We start from the raw sequence: 21,111 nt of genomic DNA on the forward strand, positions 1-21,111 counted from the left end.
AGGACGTTCTCATTTTTTATTCTAATTTCAACTCTGGCAGGAATTCAGTTGTTTCTGATGAGGCTGTCAGTTAAGTTTCAATTCTGAGTCTATAAAATAGTCATAGCAATATTTGTGCTACCGCTCTCATCAGAAGATTAGAGAGTATCATATTGAAAACTATCAAGAAGAATTCAGACCTTTACAAGTGAAAAGTAAATTATAACAAAGAGCAACAGAATGCATTAAGATGAGCAACAGCCCAGGCATGAATCAGAAGATCTGAAATCTGGTTTACCAGTTCTGCCTTTTAATAGCTATGAGATATGAACGAAACATTCTTATTCTCTGATAAACTGTTGTAAGGATCAAATGAAATTATGACGCAGAAACTAATTTAAAAACCATAAGGCACTGGTAAGTGTGAAATTTTTAAAAACCGTAATGTACTAGAAAAGCTAAAATATATAAATTTTAAAGAAATATGAGTAACTGTATATAAATGATAAAGAAATTATATAAATTGTTAAGACAACCTTACATGACAGCCTGAAGAAAAGCTATAAAATTGCCCAAGAAAACTACAAAATTGGATACTGTGAAGACTAACAAATGAGTCTCAGAAAGAAGCAATTAGATGAGGCTGGTAAACCATCATCTTAAGGGAAAACAGAAAAATTGGGGAAAAACAGGTAAACCGACAGGGTGGGTAGAAAACAAAGCCAGCTTAAGATTTTACCACAATCATATTACCAGGACTTGCCAAACTGGCACAAGGTGTTATCCATTACAGAAAATCCATTTTCTTTTCCTGAACTCCAGTGGCTCCTGTCCAATAACCATATTCCAGTAACAAGTCCCATTCCATAGAGCTTTAGTTACCTCTGTTCCTCATGCTTCCTAGTCTCTGTGGGATGCATGTCACCCCTTACCAAAATCCACTATTCTGACTCAGAAATAAAAATTGCTGACCATATATAATCCTGAAATATTCTGAAATAAGAAACAAGAAACAAAAGGGGCAATCACAAACTTAAAAAATTTTCTATTGATGAATCCTTTATGTGGGAAGATTTTATATACCAAACTACATTTAGTAAGTAATAATTTATTTCTTGAGTTTCTATTGGTCAAAAAAATTTTTTTAATCTGATTTTTATCACCATGAGATAATTAGCATGATTCCATCTCAAAGGAAAGATCTTTGCTTCTACAGTTAATCTTCACATTTCAGTTACCCACACATTGAGTGTGGGTAAACAAAGGAATTCCATTTTACTTCCTTTTGCAGACTTGACTCATCCGATTTTTAAATGATATGAACCAAGAAAGGAGGTCAAAATTAGTTTTGGGAAAACTCAATCCCCAGAGAAGCTTGCTAAGAATTAAGAACAGGGTTTCCCTGGTGGCGCAGTGGTTGAGAGTCCGCCTGCCGATGCAGGGGACGCCGGTTCGTGCCCCGGTGCTGGAAGATCCTACATGCCGCGGAGCGGCTGGGCGCGTGAGCCATTGACGCTGAGCCTGCGCGTCCGGAGCCTGTGCTCCGCAACGGGAGAGGCCACAACATTGAGAGGTCCGCGTACAGAAAAAAAAAAGAATTAAGAACAAAGGAAGGAAACCACCAAAGGGGGGGGGGGGGGCGGGAAAGGTCTCCAATGATGGAAAATATGGAAAGATATTAACAAATGACTGCTAACCAGAGGCAAAATTATTCAACTATCATTTCTCCTTCACCCTCCAGAGGAATCATTTTCCTTGAAAAGGTAGAAGACATCATCAAGACAAGAATGAATGCTTCTTCCTCACTCCTAATCTTCCTTCCACATGAAGGAATCTTCACTAGCACAGCATCCCTCACTTCACTCTGCTCTCTCACGTATTTCACCCCATAGAAGAGGGTGGACATTTATTGATCTTTTCAGTCTTTTTGGTGACTTTGTGAAAATGAAAATAAATTAGACATGGTAGCCCTTTCTTTTCTCCTTTTTCTCTTCGTAGTAAGGGTGCCTTTGGGATATACCTAGTCTGCCAAGTATTTTAAGAGATACATTCTTCCCCTACAGGGTAAGATTTCTTAATTCTAGGGATTATTTTTAAAAGCCTACTTGCCTATGGCTATAAACCTCATTATTGAGTATCAGCTTTATCAGTATAAATGTTACTGGACCCATCTGCCTATTCTTTTGCTTATTTTTTCATTTTGTTCAGAACTTTGGTGGGGAAAAGGGGCTATTTATTGAGCCCAAAAGCCCACACAGTTGTAGAGGTCCCAATTACTTTAACTGAGCTTAAGACTCCAGTCCAAATGGATTACATTCCAGATTACTGAAATAATATGCAGATGTGAATGACTGCTGGTTATAATTTCAAAATCAAAATGAGTAGGAGAGAAGCCATAACACTGAAGATATCAAATATCTTCTAGTTTCTAAAAATTAATAAGATAGATATCAGAAAACCAAAAGCTCGAAGTTATTCCTTGAGAAAATTCTAGAACAGGTCATTGAGCAGAAAACAGATAAAATTTTTAGCAACATGGAAATACTGTACCATATGTATGGTCTTCCATTATTATAATGGAAGACAAATGTGAGCGACATGGACTTCATTGAGGCGTTTGACCAACAGTCTTGTAAGGTGAACAAGACAGAGAATGTAGGTCAGGTAAATGTAAAGTTAGGGAAATTCTCTGCTATATAATGAATACTGAGCCATGGGGGTTTGGCACCCTACTGAGGTGGTAGACCTCATGGCTCTATTCTTTGATCTGTATATAATCCGTCACTGTGTAAAGATTTAAAAGGCATGTTTTGTTTTCTTTTTTATGTCTTTATTGGAGTATAATTGCTTTACAATGTGTGTTAGTTTCTGCTGTATAACAAAGTGAATCAGCTACACGTAAACATACATCCCCATATCCCCTCCCTCTCGCACCTCCCCCTCCCACCCTCCCTATCCCACCCCTCTAGGTGGACACAAAGCACCGAGCTCATCTCCCTGTGCTATGAGGCTGCTTCCCACTAGCCATCCATTTTACATTTGGTAGTGTATATATAAAAGGCATGTTTTCTAAACTTACTGACGCTGGCTGGGAGAGACACTGATATATGGGATGACAAAAAGCAGAAAGCAAAATTATTTCAAAATTATGGAAGGAACCGTACACAAACCTAGAAAAGGATCTCTTCTAAATCTAAATCCTAGTTAAATGAATGTCTTCTTGTTGCATTCACTTAATTGTCCTAAGAACTATTTATAGGCTTTTTATCATATATTTGAAACCGACTTTAACCTATCAATGTAACATGGCACTTTTTCTTTACACCAGATATCATTAAATTCATTTTAAAAGATTAAGATGTAACTACACTTACCTAGTAAATAAATACAGAGAATAGGCCATACTGGACATGTTCCGTCCGTATCGAACAACCTCGTTCTCCTGATCCTCCCACTTCTCAATCTCACAGTTGGCATCAGAGGTGAGCAAACCCAGCTTGAGTCCAAGCTTTGCTATCTTGGCTTGCTCCTACAAAACATACATTTTAATCACAACAATGTAGTCATTAATTATGTAAAAGGAAGATTAAAAGTAAGACTACTGCAAAGAAAAAGGTCTTGCCTCAGAGTCAGGCTTGTCTGGCTTTAATGACTTCAGGTTTGCGTTATTCTTCTGTGACAAGAAAAAGATTAGGGCATCTTAAAAATAGGTAGAGTTAATTGTGAAGAAACGCAATAGTCATAGAAAGCATAACAAAGTACCTGTAATAAAATTTTAATATAAAAATTTTCAGAACATACTGAAACTATATTAAACTGTTTAAGTAAAAACAAACAACTACAGTTGACCCTTGAACAACGTGGGGCTTAAGGGCATTGACTCTCTGCCCGCAGCCGAAAATCTAAGTATAACTTACAGTCAGCCCTCCGTATCCGCAGTTCCCCTGTGTCTGTGGTTCTGCATCTGCGGATTCAACCAACCCCAGATGGTGTAGCACTGTAGTATGTACTACTGAAAAAAATGCACAAAAGAGTGGACCCCAAAGTTCAAACTCATGCTGTTCAAGGGTCAACTGTAATTGCAAATACTCTGCTAATATGTGTGTTCAGCTTTGAAGAAGTAGTTAGTTAGAAATCTGGAGTTAGGAAAAGCAGATCTGTGTCCCAGAAACACTTAAAGACTTCTGCAGTCTTTTCATAGTCCAATTATTAAACCCCCAAACCTCCCTGGCCCCTCTGTTAAATTATTCTTAGGAAATGATGTAATAAAATTAATCACTATATGTAGCTTTCAATATATTCCTAATGTTATGACTCTGGAATTCAATTCCTTTAACAAGTATGCCTTTTTGAGGGCTAAATTTCAGCACCCTAGTTTCACTGACATCCAGATTCCTAATCCTATATGCCAGGTTATATAGGAGATTATACTTAGAATTTACGATTTAATATTTGAACCAGCATGTTTGATGGCCCCTATATTTGAAACAGCAAGTTTCTTTCTACGTAGGCTATTTAGAAATCAGAATATATTTCCCCTAGGGGAGAAGAAAACTTTGTACACTGGTTAGGTTACCAGACTGGCCCACAGATGCTTACTTACTTGTAGAAACCACTACCAATAGCAATGTTTCTTTGAAAAATATATCCAGAAGTTCTCTGGAGATGGCAGCCCAAGTTGGGCGGCATTCCTCTCATTCTGAGATCTGGTGGGAACTCCCCTAGCTGGGGCAGGAGTTCCAGAACAGCTGGGCTAGTAGGGCCAGGAGATGCAGGGAGCCATTTATTTTTTTAAAGGAAACATTTATTTAAACCATCCACACACACACATGCACACACACACACACACACACACCCCACAGAGTATATATCCACACACATGTACACAAAATACAGATTATGATAAAACAAAACACGCATGTGCCCACTTAGCTTAAGAAGATAATAGCTTTGAGGTATATGTGTACTTCTCCATTTTTTGTTTCCCTTATTATTACCATGACTTATTGCTTCTGACCAGCTATTCTGTCACCAGTTTAACTGCAGAATAGAAGAGCCGCAACTTTTTCTCGTTTTTCTATCCCATTGTTTATATTTGTTCATTTAACATTGCCCTTTTGAAATTTTCTAATCCTGTTTACTATAGAAGAAATAGGAGAAGGTAAAGGACAGAAAATAAATACAAAGAGGCATGGACACACACACACACACACACAGGCTGCCTCTTAGGTTCATTAGAAAATAAACAGAGATGACCGATGATCTCTTCGGCTCCTCCTTGTATAGTCACATCATCTGCATCTTCTTCCTTAGTCTAGCACAAAGCAACTTATAAAGCATTTAAGAAAGTTAAGAATACCCTAGAGGTTTTTAGGTTTTATTTTATTTAGAATCTTTCAACCCCATCTTATTCTTTTAAATTTAGTTGTGTTTCCGTTATTTTTACTTTTACAAATTATTATTATCAAAGTGTTTAATGAAGACCAAAAGGGAATTGCCTGAAAAGGTACAGAAACCATCTTAATAATGTAACCAAGCCTGCCATCTAGTGGGCACTATTTTGCAATGCAGCCAAGATGCATCAGCTTCAACTGTGTAAAGCTAATAAATAAAGCATTTCAAGCCTCATATAAACAGAATGGTTTATTTTCATCAAGAAAATTAAGAAAGTTATTAGTTTGCACAAAATTATTCCAACATGACCTTGTGAATTAGACCCAAGATATGAAGAACAAAAAGACCTCTGACTTCACATTACAGCTTCTTATTAATCATAAGATCTGTTACGTATTCCCTCAATCCCTCAAATCTAACACAAATAACCAAACTGTGGGCTACATCTAGACTGCTACTCAGAATAACAATTCTGAACAGTCAACATTTAATATCCTAACTTTTTTTTCGTCATGTCAATCATTGGAAGTTGTGGGGGGAGCAATAGGCAACAAGAGCATAATTTGAATTCTGAATAAAAACATTCTCAAGTGTACAAATACAAAGGTTTTCTACTTACCATTGGCTTTGGAAGTGAAAGGTAGCCGTACTTCTCTCCTACAAATAACATATATAACTTAAAACAAATTTTCTACTATTCACATTTAATTTTTAAAATATTATTAAATAAACAGAAATGTTAGCACATTAGTTTTGATAATTTAGTCTATTAATTACATGTGACTGAGAAATAAAATTGTAATTTGGTTGGAGAACATGAAAAAAAAATATTTGGTACAGACTTTGACGTACAGAATTGTCTTTGAAGCACTGTCTTCACAGGGGTATTATAAGTTTAATACTCCTTAAATCCTTTGTTTAATACTCCCTAAATCAACATGACACTTGTGCCATCTTTACTTCTGAGTTTACACCTCCAGATAAATTAAGTCCAGAATTAAGTTCAAAGGCCCTCTCAGCCCATGAGGATAGCAAAATAATCTCATGACAACCTAACTGCTGTCCATTTTCAATATCCAGAGCTTTTCTGCATCTCTACCAAATAAAGCTAATCCCCCAAGGACAGGAAAGCCTCATTATTTCTCTGAAGGTGTGCAATATTATGCCTCATTAGAAGTTCTTATAATTAGCTTTTTTGGTTCTGAAAGGGGCTTTATATGGCATGATCCATCAGAAAAAAATTCATGTCCCCAGAGCCACTTAAAATGAATCCCTAACCACTAAAGGCTAGGCAGATTATTAACTAACCTCAGGAGTAGGACTGGGGTATTTTCGAATTTGGATTAGACCAAACCCAGTTGTTATCCTCAAACTCTCCCTTACCTCTACATTCAATTAATCATCAAATCATACTAATATTATAAAATTCTTCACTCAGTCCTCTTATCTTCATTTCCACTATCATGGCCCCATCATCTCTTGTCTGGATGGATCACTCCCTTGTTCCCGACTCATACATCCCCCAAGTAAGCTCATGTTTATCCACAAGCATGTTCCTCTTCCTGTTCGCCCCATTTCAGTGAACAGCACCTCACGCGTCCAGTCTGCCAAGCAATGAAGTAGGTGCAGAGCTATGGAACCTGGTACATCCCTATAAACTGAAGCTTAGTCCGATAAACTTCAAGATGGTTCAAATATAACAAAGGAAATTCAGCTTCCTTAAATAAGGGATAGAATCTGCAGGCTATGAGAGAAAGCTTCTTTTTGACGTTTATTTGTCTAAGATAATCTCAAATTCTAAATGTTGATACATACTTGTCACTAAGGAAAGGTGGAGTCTTTTTGATCTAGGTCCCTTCTAATACAAAGGCCATGGCCTCCCTGAAGGCAGAACTGGATGAAGGCAGAAAGGGAGGAAGACAAATATTGATTTTTGAGTTCTTTAAACAATCCCAGGAGGCCCTATTATGAAATCGAAGGGTCTCCGGGTAAGGGGACAATAACCTAGCTCTCAGACGAACTTCAAATATGTGAACACTAAAGGCTCTTTTTCATTGCTTAGCATGTCGTTTGCTACTTAATTGTTTGGCTAACTGACACTTGCAAACGTATCTAAGTTTCCTAGTCAGGAGAGTCAAGATATGCAGAGCAGAACTAAAGTGGCTAAAATAGAGCAAAGGTTTTCCAGTAATAGTTATAATATGAGTTATACCAGTAGCAAAGAGAAACCAGAATCTGAAGAATACACTCTGTCCTTTGCAGTGGGCAGGTGCGAGGAAACAGGCAGCCCCGTCCTAATAACCATACAGAACAGGAAGAGCAGCACTGTGCCACTGGACTCAGTTCAGTCAACGGTGGCTGACTCAGAGTTGGGCTTCTTGGCGGAAAAGCTATTCTTATGAGCTTCATGATAACAGTCAGGAAAAAAAAAAAAGCAATAAAAGAAATTAAGCAACTCTATCTCAATTAACTCCACATAAGTAAGGATGCCTCTGAACAGCAAGATACTACCAGTTAAACAATTGGTGTCCCATTGATCAAAGGCAGCAGTGTCCCACCTAAAGAGGAACTTCTGTTCAGCACTTAGGAAGTTAAGATAACCCTGATTTGTGGGGGACAGGTTACTCAAACCTAAAGAAGAGATCATTTACATAATATCCAGTTTGAAAGTAAAAGAAACCACAGTGACCACACAGGCCAAAAATAAGTATAGGATTTTCCTGTTTCAATTCTGGTCTATCTGTAGGGGACGCTAGTCTAGCGCTCAGAAAGACCAGGAAGCGTCTTCTCTTCATTTCTTAAACAAGTCTTATGGCAAAGTGATCATTCTTCTTTAAATATGGATCAATTATATCAATTTACCTTTTAATATATAAAACTTGCCTCACATAAAAACCCATGCAGCGGGGCTTCCCTGGTGGTGCAGTGGTTAAGAATCCGCCTGCCAATGCAGGGGAGATGGGTTTGATCCCTGGTCCGGGAAGATCCCACATGCCGCGGAGCAACTAAGCCTGTGCGCCACAACTACTGAGCCGGCACTCTAAAGCCCACGAGCCACAACCACTGAGCCTGTGCCACAACTAGCACCTAGAGCCCGTGCTCCGCAACAAGAGAAGCCACGGCAATGAGAAGCCCGCGCACCGCAATGAAGAGTGGCCCCTGCTAGCCGCAACTAGAGAAAACCCGCGCACAGCAATGAAGACCCAACACAGCCAAAAGTAAATAAATAAATTTATAAAATAAAAAAACATGCAGCTGTAAGTACTTTATCAAAGCATCAAAATGATATGCCATTCAGACTAGCTATCACAGAAATCTTTAAATGCAGAAGCATGGTAAGCATTTATTACACATTACAAATTACGTAATATCTACAAAGTCTACCATTCCCTGATTTTTAAGCAAATCAGCAATTACCCTAAATGGGTGTTTTTTAAAAAATGAAATGTTTAGATGTTCATAATCAGTAAAAATAAATATGTAATTTGATGTTATTATGACTTTAAATGACATCTTAATTTAAAAAACAAACATGCTTGACACTAACAGAAGCCATTAGAAAGGAAATACATAAAAACACATGAACATAGATAACTGGATACACAGTACAATGGGAAATAAACAAAACTCCAAGTTGATGTTAAAATAAAGAGTAAAAATTATGCCTTCTGTACACTGTATGGTGCTATTCTACATGTTGTAGAAATACCAATGAACTTACCCACCAAAGGAAATATTCCAAGATTACGTAGTCATCAAGGAAAGAGATTCCATCCAAGTGGAAGGAAAGCAATTCGAAAATCAAATAACTACATTCATTTCATTATGAAGTTAGTAGAATTACATCAGAGAATTATTGTATTACAGAAGAGCATTTGTACTAAAACTAAAAAACAATTTATAAGAAATATAAAAATGACAATTTCAATAAGAAAACTAGATTGTTAATATTCATTCAAAGGAATCTACTATACTGTTGTACAACAAATTTTATTGCTTTGATACTAAAATGAAGGACAAATAATATTTTTATAATTTTTTGTGGAAGATACTTTACTATAAAAATAACCCAGTTGGGTTATAACAAGTTATTCATTTTGCATCTGAGGTTTGACATTAAAAAACTAATAGTTACATTAAAATACTAACATATTTCAATATATAGACAGTTTCTCACCTCGTCTTCCTTCAAACACATCATTGATTTCTCTCAGCAGTGTTAACATGTCACTAATTTGGGATTCCCAGGCTTCACAGAATACATCTAGATTTTCTTTAGCAATTTTACTAGATGGATGCAATGTCAAAGTTTCAGCAGCAGAAATTATCTAAAGAAACAATATACACAGGTGTGAGTTTCAAAATCTTACCTCTCAGAATCATACTGGAAATCAAACTTAAGCCTGTACTGTTCATATCACTCAATAACACAACTACAAAGCAATTTCCACACATAAGCCCCATGTTGGGCAGTATGGACATACAAAACTTACTGTTTCTTATAATCTTATCTATAGATAAATAGTAGGCATTATTATATATAAGCCTTTATTCAGGGAGCAATTATCTTTATTCAAGGAAAGTTCTGTTTCAACAAAGTTATTTCCATAGCATAATTCAGAGTTATACTCTGACTACAAAGAGTGTACTGTATACTGCAGAAGAAGAGATGGTGTAGTAGTGGTAGTATTAGTAACAGTGGTAGTAATGGTGGCAGTAGTGGTGGTAGCAGTAGTCATAGTGATGATAGTAGTAGTGATGGTAGTAGCAGTATTGGTATTAGTACTGGTACTGGTAGTAGTGGCAGTAGTAGTTGTAGAGGTAGCAGAATCGGTATTAGTACTGGTAGTGGTAGTGGTGGTGGTAGTAGTAGTAACATACGCATACACCTATGAGGACACGGTAGATATATCCTTGAGGTACTGTGATAGGTGCTTGATATACATTAGTATTAATCCTCAAAAACACAAACAAAATACTATCCTTCTCAATAAGCAGTGTTCCCATTTTACAGCTAGAGAAACTGAGACTCAAAGGTACCAAGTAACTAATATATGACTCTTCATTCACCTGCTGTATGCCCAGCACTGTACCCATGTTCCAGGTGCTGGGGAAACAGTTGTTTCATTCGAAACAAATAAATGTTCCTCTCTTCATGGGGCTCATATTATAATGTGGGGAGACAGGTAATTAAAAACATGTAAGTAAATTATGAAATATCTTAGATGATGAACGATATGTACAAAAACAAAGGGTAAGGAGGATGGAGGGTGTTAGGCAGTCACAGTATTTTAAGTTAGGTGGTCACTTGCAAAGGTGGCATGTAAGCAAAGAACTGAAGAAGGTGAGGGAGTCACAGGGAAACCTAGGGAAAGTCGTTTGGGAATAAGGCGGGAACATTTCTGATACATTTTAACAACAGCCAGTAGGTCAGTGTGACTGGACTGACATCAAAAAAAAGGAAGGTCACCAATGGCCACGTGATGGAGAAACACGCACAGTAAAGATGGACTTTACTCTGAGTGAGATAGGAAGTCACTGAAGAGGTTTCAGAAACTGGAATGTAATGGAAAAGAATACGAGAAAGAAAAACTAACTAACTAACTAACTAACTAAATATATATATATATATATATATACGGAATCACTTTGCTGTACACTAGAAAACTAACACAACACTGTAAATCAACTATACTTCAATTTAAAAATAAAGAAAAGAAACTGCTATGGTCAGAGTCAGGCTGCCTTCGAGAGAATTAGACCTAGGCGCTCCTCCTGGGTGAGCATAGTCCCACAGGCACAGGCTTGACAAGCAGGTGGCAGCTTTCAGAGTAGAACAAGGTTCCCCATCTTCAGGGAAGGTGGGCAAATGGCTCGCCATGGACTACAAGCTAGATGCAGCAGTGTCACCTTCTCAACCAGGAGCCACTGTACAGTGTGGAAACTGTTCCACTGTGCCCTGGATATGCTGTAACATTGTAAAGGAAATATAAAAATGACATTGCTAAAGCAGAGGTGTCCAGAAGTAATATAAATTCTCCTAGAGGCATGCTCTGTTTTCTTAAATTATCCCTTTGTGAGACAGATAGTCAAGACTAGGAATAAAAGCTGAAGCTATGGGAATAGAAAAAGCTTCTCAAGTTACAGAAATTGACAGCAGGCTCTATCTATCACCATCCTGGAAAAGAAAATATACTTTTCCTAATATCCCTGCTGCAATGAAAACAGTAAGCAGAGAATTACAACCAAATAGCAAGTAGGGCCTGAGGATATAGCAAGCAGGGCCTGAGGATAACAAGAGCTGATTGTATATGGCAGGAGAGTCAAACTTTAGCTCTACTGAAATACATTTATGGCCAAGGCAAGTAGTATGACTCCCAAATGGACAAGTAAATATTGAAGCCTTGGTTTCTCCCAATAAACAGAGATCCTCTGGTTATAATAAAATGCTCAGCCGATGGTCACTGCTGAGGGTCACTCAGATAGTTCCTGTTTCCGTGAGAAGCTTTGATACTGTTCTCCACGGGGAGTATAAACATCCTTCCAGCATCCAACTTGGGTCTGCTAGAGGGCACACACCACCTTTGTCTCTAAGTTGCTTTTGCTGTTCTCAACTATAAATCCAGGAGCTCGACATCTACCATCCAATAATGCAATAAGGAGTAAGTCCTTTTGGCTGCCATGATGAATGAAACAAATACATCTGGTAAATCGTATTTCAGAGCTTAGACCTAAAAGGGAAAGGAACTTCTGTCCCTCCCTTTTTCCCTTAATTTGACAGACAGTATTAAATACGATATCAATTGTTAAAATGCTTTTGAAAATTATAAAAACGAAGTAATATTATAGAGAATTCAGAAAAAATAACTCACAATTCTCCCTAACAAGCAGAACTTTCATTTCTGCACATTCTTATAGTCATTTTCTTATATATGTACATTTTATATAGTAGCAATTATAGCATATAAACAAATCTGTATCCTGCTTTTGTCACCTAACATTTTAATGAAACATTTTTTGATGTTGCTAATTCTAGTTATCAAAATTATTACTATAACATCATACTATATTATTTACCTAACTTAAGATTGTTACTTTGTTTCCAACTGAATCTTATTATAAGTAATGTAACAAGTATTATTTTTATTTTTCTTTTAATCTCCTTGTGTCCTTAGGAATTATTGGGTCAAAACATGTGAGTATTTTTATGGCTTATCACATAATGATAACTTAGTTTTCAAACATGTTATAACGACCTGTATTGTAAACGGCTTCAATTAAATAGATATAAACTAGGGCATCAATTAAATGGGCCAATCTCTAATTTGCCAGATGACCAGATAATCCAATGGAATGTTCTGGCACACTACCAACAAAAATTCCATTACCTTCATTTCGCTCAGTAGATTTGGCCCGTAGTTATGCAAAACCATTTGTGTCTTCCTTGTGCACAATTTGTTATGACACTCAGATAAAACATAATATGGAAGGAATGATCTGCTGTTGATCATACCTGCTGGCCAGTCACCTGAAATGTCTCCTCTGCATGTATACAGGTTATTTCAAGAGGTTCTGTCCCAGACACATGTCTCAACAATCGACAGGTCTACAAAAAACCATTTCTACAGTTCAACTTTCTCATTCTTCACAATACATAGCATCATTTTATAATTAACAAAGAAAATAAAACATTAAAACCTATAAAAATAAATTTGTACATTAATAAGATTATTATAATATTGCATTGGTTACCAACGGATTCTCTAGGAGCAAAGCAGGAACAAATACAGGTTTATTAGCATATACCCTACTGTTTCCACTTCCTATCTGATCATGGCAAGGTGGTCACAGAATATTAGAATCAAGAGGAATCCTGAAAGGACCTTGTAGTGCCCACATATTTCACATATGAGGAAACGTGGCTCAGAGAAGGACTTATCCAAGGTCTCTCAGCTAAACTATGTCAGTTACCACAAGCAACACATTCTTTCTGCCAACAAATAACACTTCTCCCTGTCAATTAACACACCTTTTACTGGAGATAACACTGGATTAGGCAAGACTGATATAATGAGTAAAGAGCCTGTATCAGTGAAAATTTTTGAAAATAATTTTTCAATAATTTCTTGAGGCTTAAAACAGAAAATTAGGGAAAATTTTTTTTTTCACTTTTTAAAAAGATTTGCTGCAGGATTCCTATAATTAGCAAGTTTGCCTGCAGTCATAATACTTGATTTATAAACAAAACAGCATCAGATCTATTTTTAAAAGGAGATGTATCCACAGTCATTTTAAGAATGCTCCCTAGTAGTTTTCAGATGTAAACAAATAAAGGAGAGGAAGCTAAGCTTAGTCTAAAAGTTCCTTCTAACCATTAGTATGTGAGATTCAGTGAGCATGGGACATTAGATAATATGAACACAGCTAGATGGTTCATATCTGTGCATTAATATACATGTTGGCTGGGACGTACCTCATATATACAAGGGGATATATTCTTCACGTGCACATGGGTTAAGTATACATTTCTTTACTAGCAGATGTCTGACATTCTCAATAGGTAGAAGGCTTACAATATCAATCAATAATTGGAATTATAACAAAAGGGGCAGGTTATGCATCAGTAACACATAACAAAGATTTGGGCACAACAGGAGAGATTCCGAGAAGGAATACTGTGCTGGATGTCTTCTCTTTGTCCCTCCATATCCACTCTTTTTCCTTCTTGGGAGACTGACCTATGTGGTCTACAGCTGTTTGGCCAATGGGAAGCCCCAGCAATACAGCAGCAGGGATTTGGAGGGTAAGGGCCTTTATTCTCATGCTCTTTCCCTGCAGGCTGCCGTGGGCTGTCTCTGTGTCTAGTCCTGAAACCACAACTACTCAAGGCTCTCTGAAGGATTCTGTGCCCTTCCAGTTTCCAGAAACCACTCACTCCCCCCGTTAATTTGGTTGTAGGAGTAGTACCAGCTCTGCTGTCACTAACCCCAATTCCTGTACTCTCATGGTTTCCCCACATCCTATCCATGCAATTGTAAATGGCTCCTTTGTTAAACCCTCTTAAGATTAACCTAATTTGAACGTGCCATCTCTTTCCTGCTGAGACTCAAAAGATTCAAATACAAACAGGGTCATACGATGTATCTCCACTGCTCTACTCCAAGATCTAATCTCTTTGATGGAATAACGAAGGAGGTTAAGAAGGGCATTTGTGGGTTCTAGCATTTTTTATTGTTTTGTTTTAGAGGACAAATTGTTTTAAGAACAGATAAACATGATATTTTTAAAATTCCAAAGGCAAGAGAGAAAACCCTCTTATGAGTAAACCAAAAACTGTATTTGTGTTAATATTACCTGATGATAGTACAGCTTTCATTAAACTACAGTTTAACAAGCAACCTATTGCTCACCTCAACAAGCCGCTCTTTCTGTTCAGAGAGTTTGCAGGCATATTCAGCCAAACCTTCTAAATTTCCTTCTACTCCAGTAAGTTTTAATGCTTTGAGAACCACATGATCAGCGTGGTATTTTACCAGATCTGCTGCCAGCTGAACTGCTGTACTATGAAGCTGCAGATGTGGGGAGTGAAGGGTAATGAAAAAAAGACAACAAACAATAAGGTTTTGTGACCAAAAACCTCATGAGTACTTTAAAAACTAAAGAGTAGCAACCTCACATCAGTCCCACTTGATCTGCTGAAGGGTGTATATATATATATATGTATATATAAAATATATATTCAACAAATTTTATTAAATACCTACATTATCACAGGAACTGAACTAAAGGCTGGACATACATGACAAGTAGGACACAACCCCTTCCCTCGGGGGCTCAGTTTATATTGCTATCCACAGCTTTTCTGTCTAACTCTTGGGTCACAGGAGAAATGATGGATAAAAGGATAATGAAAACCTCAAGGTTTTATTTAACTTTAGGTGGAATGGATTTTAAGCATTGCTCACTCTCACTGAACATCTTTGCATACTATTTAACTCCAAAATCTTTTCTTCTCCTTATCCTGCCTTTTTTAAAAAATGTTATGACAGGTTATTTTGGGGTTCACCAGAAAGAGATCATTTTTAATAACATTGTCCTAAGGAAAATCTGATTTTTAATTAAGCCTATTTGAATGAAGTGATTCTTTTTTTCCTGGAAGTAATCCAATGTCCATTCAAATTGCAGGACTTCGTACAAAATTAACAATAGGGTAGTCCACATTCACCAAATCAAGTGAGAATAATTACAGTCAGAAACAAAGACATTAAAATGCATTTTCCTTTGGAAATTAAATGCACATAAGAATTCAAAAGATTTTGTTTAACCATCAGGGTCATAGAAAATAGCTAATGCCAGTCTTTTATTTTACAAACTATGAAACAGGTCCCTAGAGACTGAGTGACTTGTTCAAGGTCCCGTAAATCTTACAAATGGTTCTGGAGACTACTTACAAACTCCAAGGCAAGAAGGGTGAATAAACATGAAATTCCCGCTCTGTGCAAGGTACTGTAAGTAGCTTTACAGACATTATCTCCCTTAATCCTTATAAAAATTCTTCTAGGTTGATGTTATTATACCCATTTCAGAGGTAAGGAAAATGAAGCTTATGGAAAGCCACTCAGGCTATCACCAAAAGATTTTATGTTCAACTGATAGTCACAGTCTTAACAACAGTTTAGTTTAAATTGAATAGGCTGGAAAAAATGAGTAGGCTTTTTTTAAACCATAGAAGACCATATCCTTCTAATGTTTAATAGGATGTTAAATGAAGGTTTCAACAGAGGTCAATGAAACATCACCAGATAATTTATATATGAAACTCTCCCAAACCAATTCATTCTCTTGAGCCCTTGACTCTCTTAAAAAATATAAAAGAACAAAGAAATTAGAGATAAGAGAGAAGAAAGGTTTTTGTGAGGAGGGTCTTTCTGGTGCTTGCTGTGAGTCCCCTCCCAGGCACACCCCAAAATGGAGGGAGCAAAGTGGCACAGAAGTTACAAAGTAAGGGGCTGGTCAGGGGAGGCACCAGGAAAGCCTCTGAAGAGCACTCAAGTATTCACGACAGAGAAAGTCAGCTTTAAACATCTTCGAGCCCAGTGCATCTCATAAGGGCACCGGGCACTAAGAACTCCCCACTTCCTCTCTTCTTTCCCCGTGTCACAACCTGGCAAAGATCTGGAACAGAAGCTAGATAATAGGAGATGAAGGGCCTGAAAGAGCGACAAGAGACCACACTTCCCCCAAAAGCCCTAGGCGGGCTAGAGGAGTGGGGAACAGGAGCAAAGCCCTACAATTGAATGAATCAAAATACTGATTAATAGGGCTTCCCTGGTGGCGCAGTGGTTGAGAGTCCGCCTGCCGATAAAGGGGACATGGGTTCGTGCCCCAGTCTGGGAAGATCCCACATGCCGCGGAGCGGCTGGGTCCGTGAGCCATGGCCGCTGAGCCTGCGCGTCCGGAGCCTGTGCATCCGGAGCCTGTGCTCCGCAACGGGAGAGGCCACAACAGTGAGAGGCCCACATACCGCAAAAAAAAAAAATACTGATTAATATATTGGAATGAACATTCTCATTTTTGAACTGAGTTTGTGTTTTACGACCTAAAGCAGGGATTGGTGAACATTTTCTGTAGAGGGCCAGAGAGTAAATATTTTGGGATTTTCAGGCCACATAGTCGCAACTACCCAACTCAAATGGGCAGAACTGTGTCCCCCCAAAAAACTTTATTTATAAAAACAGCCTGGCTGTAGTTCACAAAGCCCTGACTTAAAGTGACTTTCAATTACCTAAGAGTGACCAAATAAGTCATTAGATGATAAAGTTTTCATCCAGGGAACAGGGAAATCTTCACAGCCAAAAGAACATTTTAAAATACCAACTTTATTAAGGTATAATTTATATACAACAAAATGTACCAAGGGTACAGTTCGATGAGTTTTGACAAACATTTACACCCAAGTTAACTACCACCATAATCAATATTTACGACACTTCCATTAGCACAAAAAGTTCTCCCATGCCCCTTTGTAGTAAGTATCCCCCCTTTTGACCCCAGCAGTCACTGACCTGGTTTCCGTCACTATAAATCAGTTTGGCCTTTTTAAGAATTTTTTCTAAATAGAATTACACACACACACTTTTGTGTCTGACTTCTTTCACTCAGTGTAACGTTTAAGCAATTCATCCATGTTATTGCCCGTATCGATAGTGTTCTTTTTTATTGCTGAATAGCATTTGATATAGTTATACCAAAATTCATTTATTGATTCCCCTGTTGATGGATATTTATTTATTTATTTATTTGACCATACCGCACCACTTGCAGGATCTCAGTTCCCCAACCAGGGATTGAACCCACGCTCTTGGCAGTGAAAGCGTGAAGTCCTAACCACTGGACCACCAGGGAATTCCCTGGAAATTTAGATTGTTTCCAGTTTCGGGCTGTTATAAACATTTGTGTACAAGCTTTGAGAATGATGGCACTAATAAAACAGTGGCTTCAAAATAACTAGGTCAAAGGAAAACTTTACAAACATTTTCTGGGCACAGGAACATACTAATGCTAAGGCATTTTATATATACCATACAACACGACAACTTGCAAAGAATTAAAAGAGGCTAGATTTCAAACTGTACTTACTTCTTTCTTAAGTTCATTGAGGCTGTGACTGATTTTCAATATAGCGAGTTCCAGTTCTTCATCGATGCTCTTTGTTTTCTTTCTTTGCTAAAAAGTTTTAAAAGTACATGTGAAGAGCTGTCTTTTTCATCTTGTAATTCCAATTTTACTCAAACTACAAACATAATAAATTTTTAATATCATCTGTGAACTATAAGAAAAGTAGGGCTTCCCTGGTGGCGCAGTGGTTGAGAATCTGCCTACTAATGCAGGGGACACGGGTTCGAGCCCCGGTCTGGGAGGATTCCACATGCCGCAGAGCAACTAGGCCTGTGAGCCACAACTACTGAGCCTGCGCGTCTGGAGCCTGTGCTCCGCAACAAGAGAGGCCGCGATAGTGAGAGGCCTGCACACCGTGATGAAGAGTGGCCCCTGCTTGCCACAGCTAAAGAAAGCCCTCGCACAGAAACGAAGACACAACACAGCAAAAATAAATTAATTAATAAACTCAATTTGTTTAGTTAAAAAAAAAAGTAGATTTTTTAAATTCATCTGTTTATGGTTAGAGTGGAAAAGAGAATTTTTATTTAGTTACATTTTTCTACTCTAAACAGGTGAATTTTTTAAATCTAATTTTCTTTAATAAATTTATCATGTCTAAAACTAATCTGTTTTACCTTCTGCCTGGAATTCTCATCTCTTCATTCTTAACCTAGATAAAAATTAAAACCCTATTCATCTTCAAGTCCTTACATAAATGTTTCTTTCTCAGAAAGGCCTTCTTAGATCACACAATTTAGATTAGACCCTCTTCTTACCCTAACCTTTTCTCTAAGTAATCATCCTAGTTTGCAATTACATACGTACTTTTGATTTTTGTTGTTGTTGTTATTTAAAGCCTATTTTCCTCACTAGGTCTTGGTAAGCTCTGTGAAGGCTGGGATCACATTTATTCTGCTCACCACTGAATGCACAATACCTGGCACAGCAAATGGAAGGTAGCAGGTATTCAACTCTTTGAATGAATAAATCAGTTAAATGTCAATCTCTTCATGAAGCTTCTTGATTCCTCTAGATAAATACAAATTCAACCTCCTTTAAACCCTCTCAACACATGATCTGTACTTTGTACTCGTTTCACACCTTCCCACATTTTTCTACATTGCAAAATTCTTACAGGCAAAGATTTTATCTTATTCATCTTTAGATTTTCGGTGCCCGGCATATAAAAGGTACTCAGTGACAACTGCTAAAAAAGTGAATGAATGAACAATACATCTGACATGCAGAATCAGAGATCCAAGTGCTTGTGAAACATGTGAAAGGTGCTAACTGCAAATTTAAGTATTGATAGAACTGGATGCCCAACACAGACAGTGCTTCCTCACAGAAACTCTTTATATTGCATGTTGGGCTTAAAATTTAATTCTGAAGCCATCTACACTTCAGATTAGATATCACATAGACAATTCAAACTAAACACAAAATACTGCTTTTATCCCTGACACCATTCTACCATAGTTAAGTTTTCCTGTTAATATGAGCATTTGCAATATTGTGATGCCAAGAAAATATGAGGGAAATCTGTGATTTATACTACATTCATAAATCAATCTCTTCACAAGGAAGCAGACTGCTGGACCCTCTCAGGCACATTCACCCTTCTTCATCTTTACTGCCTAAGCTTTTGTCCATGATTTCCAGATTTGTTCTATCCATGCTGTATGTTGTAAACTGTGTTAAATACTTTTTTGACATATCCTAGGCCTAAGAAATAAATAAATGGTGCCAGAGACATGTCTCAGGGCTCTACCTTTCAAATCTGTAATCCACGCCCTAGAAGAGATTGGGTGCACACTTCCTGTGTTGTACCACTTCTGTCAGTCCTTGCCACTCTTGCCCAAATAACTCCCACGTTTGAAGCGCACCAGCAGCCTGTTTAAGGCTCTTAAAGTGGCTGCCCGCCAGTCTGAGACCAGGAATCTGTGCGAAAGTGAAAAATCTTTCACCTGCCAGCTGGATCTACCCTGGTCTTCATTGCATCTAAACCTCAATAAGTTTTCTAAATCCTTGTGTCTATAAATCAGCTGTCCTCAGAGTTAAGAACTGTTCACATCTGAACGGCTCCAGCAGTAAGACTCAGGTTCCAAGAACCTCTAGGCTTGGTTGAACCTCTGCTCTTCACTCTGAAGAAGCATTTTGGGGAGGAATTTTCCAAAGGTGAGTCTAGTGGAAGAGTGGGGACGACAGGGTGAACTAGTGATGGTGATGGTGGCACAGAATCCAGACTGGCCAGGATGAGAAACAACAGGCCTAGAATACCGTGAGTGCTTATGGGAAGGATGCTTTGGCCAAGTAGGGGGCAGAAAAGGAATGAGACACCCTTGGCCCACTCTGGACCACATTCACACTCCTGGTGGTGACGGCGCCTGCCACAACTCTCAGGGCTCCAGGGAAAAGCTATTACAGAAGATTTACTTTGATGAAATAAAGCTCTTACAGCTTCAATCCACACAGAAATTAACTGCTGCAGTTCCATCCTGGCCTGAGCTGACAGTTCCAAGATGCGTTCCCTGTGCTCGTGGCTGGTATAGGCACAATCAGTAAAGTCCTCTGTGCGCTCCAAGAGGGCGTCCAGCATCGCAGAGAGAGTCTCTTTTGACTGAAAATAAAGATTCTCCCGAAGAGTTTCAATATTCATCTGAGAACAAAAAGCATATACATCCACATGAGTCAACATTCCCACCTAACCAGATGGGCTGTACTTTCTCCCAGGGCCCAGGAAGACGCTAGCAATTTCTTTCCCTGTCTGAAAGCTCAGGAGAAATACAGCACCCAGGGATGACTTTATTGTCCACTAACCCAGGAGGACACATTGCTCGAGAGCCACCAATGGCCGTGTGGAGCTTTATTACTATAGTCGTTAACAAAGCATTTCTACAAGATCAATGAATACTAAGGCAGAAGGAGCATTATCATGTAGCAACTGGTAGGAAAAATGAACCAGCTTCCAGGTAAAGGATCTGTATCTGACAAAATGCCAAGGCAAAGTCCTGGACGATGTTACAGCCAAAAATGAATGTGTTGAGCCCAGGGGGAATGGTGTGGAAGGTATGGGGT

General features: G+C 38.1%; 1 protein-coding gene across 1 annotated transcript in view; it reads right to left on the reverse strand.

Moving 5' to 3' along the window:
• Nucleotides 1-21,111, reverse strand: part of CTNNAL1 (catenin alpha like 1) — a 58,194-nt gene that overhangs the window by 4,877 nt on the left and 32,206 nt on the right. Inside the window, exons 7-14 of the mRNA XM_033858377.2 lie at nucleotides 20,492-20,692; nucleotides 18,013-18,099; nucleotides 14,784-14,942; nucleotides 12,887-12,979; nucleotides 9,551-9,701; nucleotides 5,993-6,030; nucleotides 3,602-3,652; nucleotides 3,354-3,508 (exon numbers count right to left, since the gene is read on the reverse strand). Of these exons, the coding sequence (XP_033714268.1) occupies nucleotides 3,354-3,508; nucleotides 3,602-3,652; nucleotides 5,993-6,030; nucleotides 9,551-9,701; nucleotides 12,887-12,979; nucleotides 14,784-14,942; nucleotides 18,013-18,099; nucleotides 20,492-20,692 (935 nt within the window). The remainder of the gene's footprint in view (nucleotides 1-3,353; nucleotides 3,509-3,601; nucleotides 3,653-5,992; nucleotides 6,031-9,550; nucleotides 9,702-12,886; nucleotides 12,980-14,783; nucleotides 14,943-18,012; nucleotides 18,100-20,491; nucleotides 20,693-21,111) is intronic.

Source organism: Tursiops truncatus, chromosome 6 (genome assembly GCF_011762595.2).
Source record: "Tursiops truncatus isolate mTurTru1 chromosome 6, mTurTru1.mat.Y, whole genome shotgun sequence".
NCBI lineage: Eukaryota > Metazoa > Chordata > Mammalia > Artiodactyla > Delphinidae > Tursiops > Tursiops truncatus.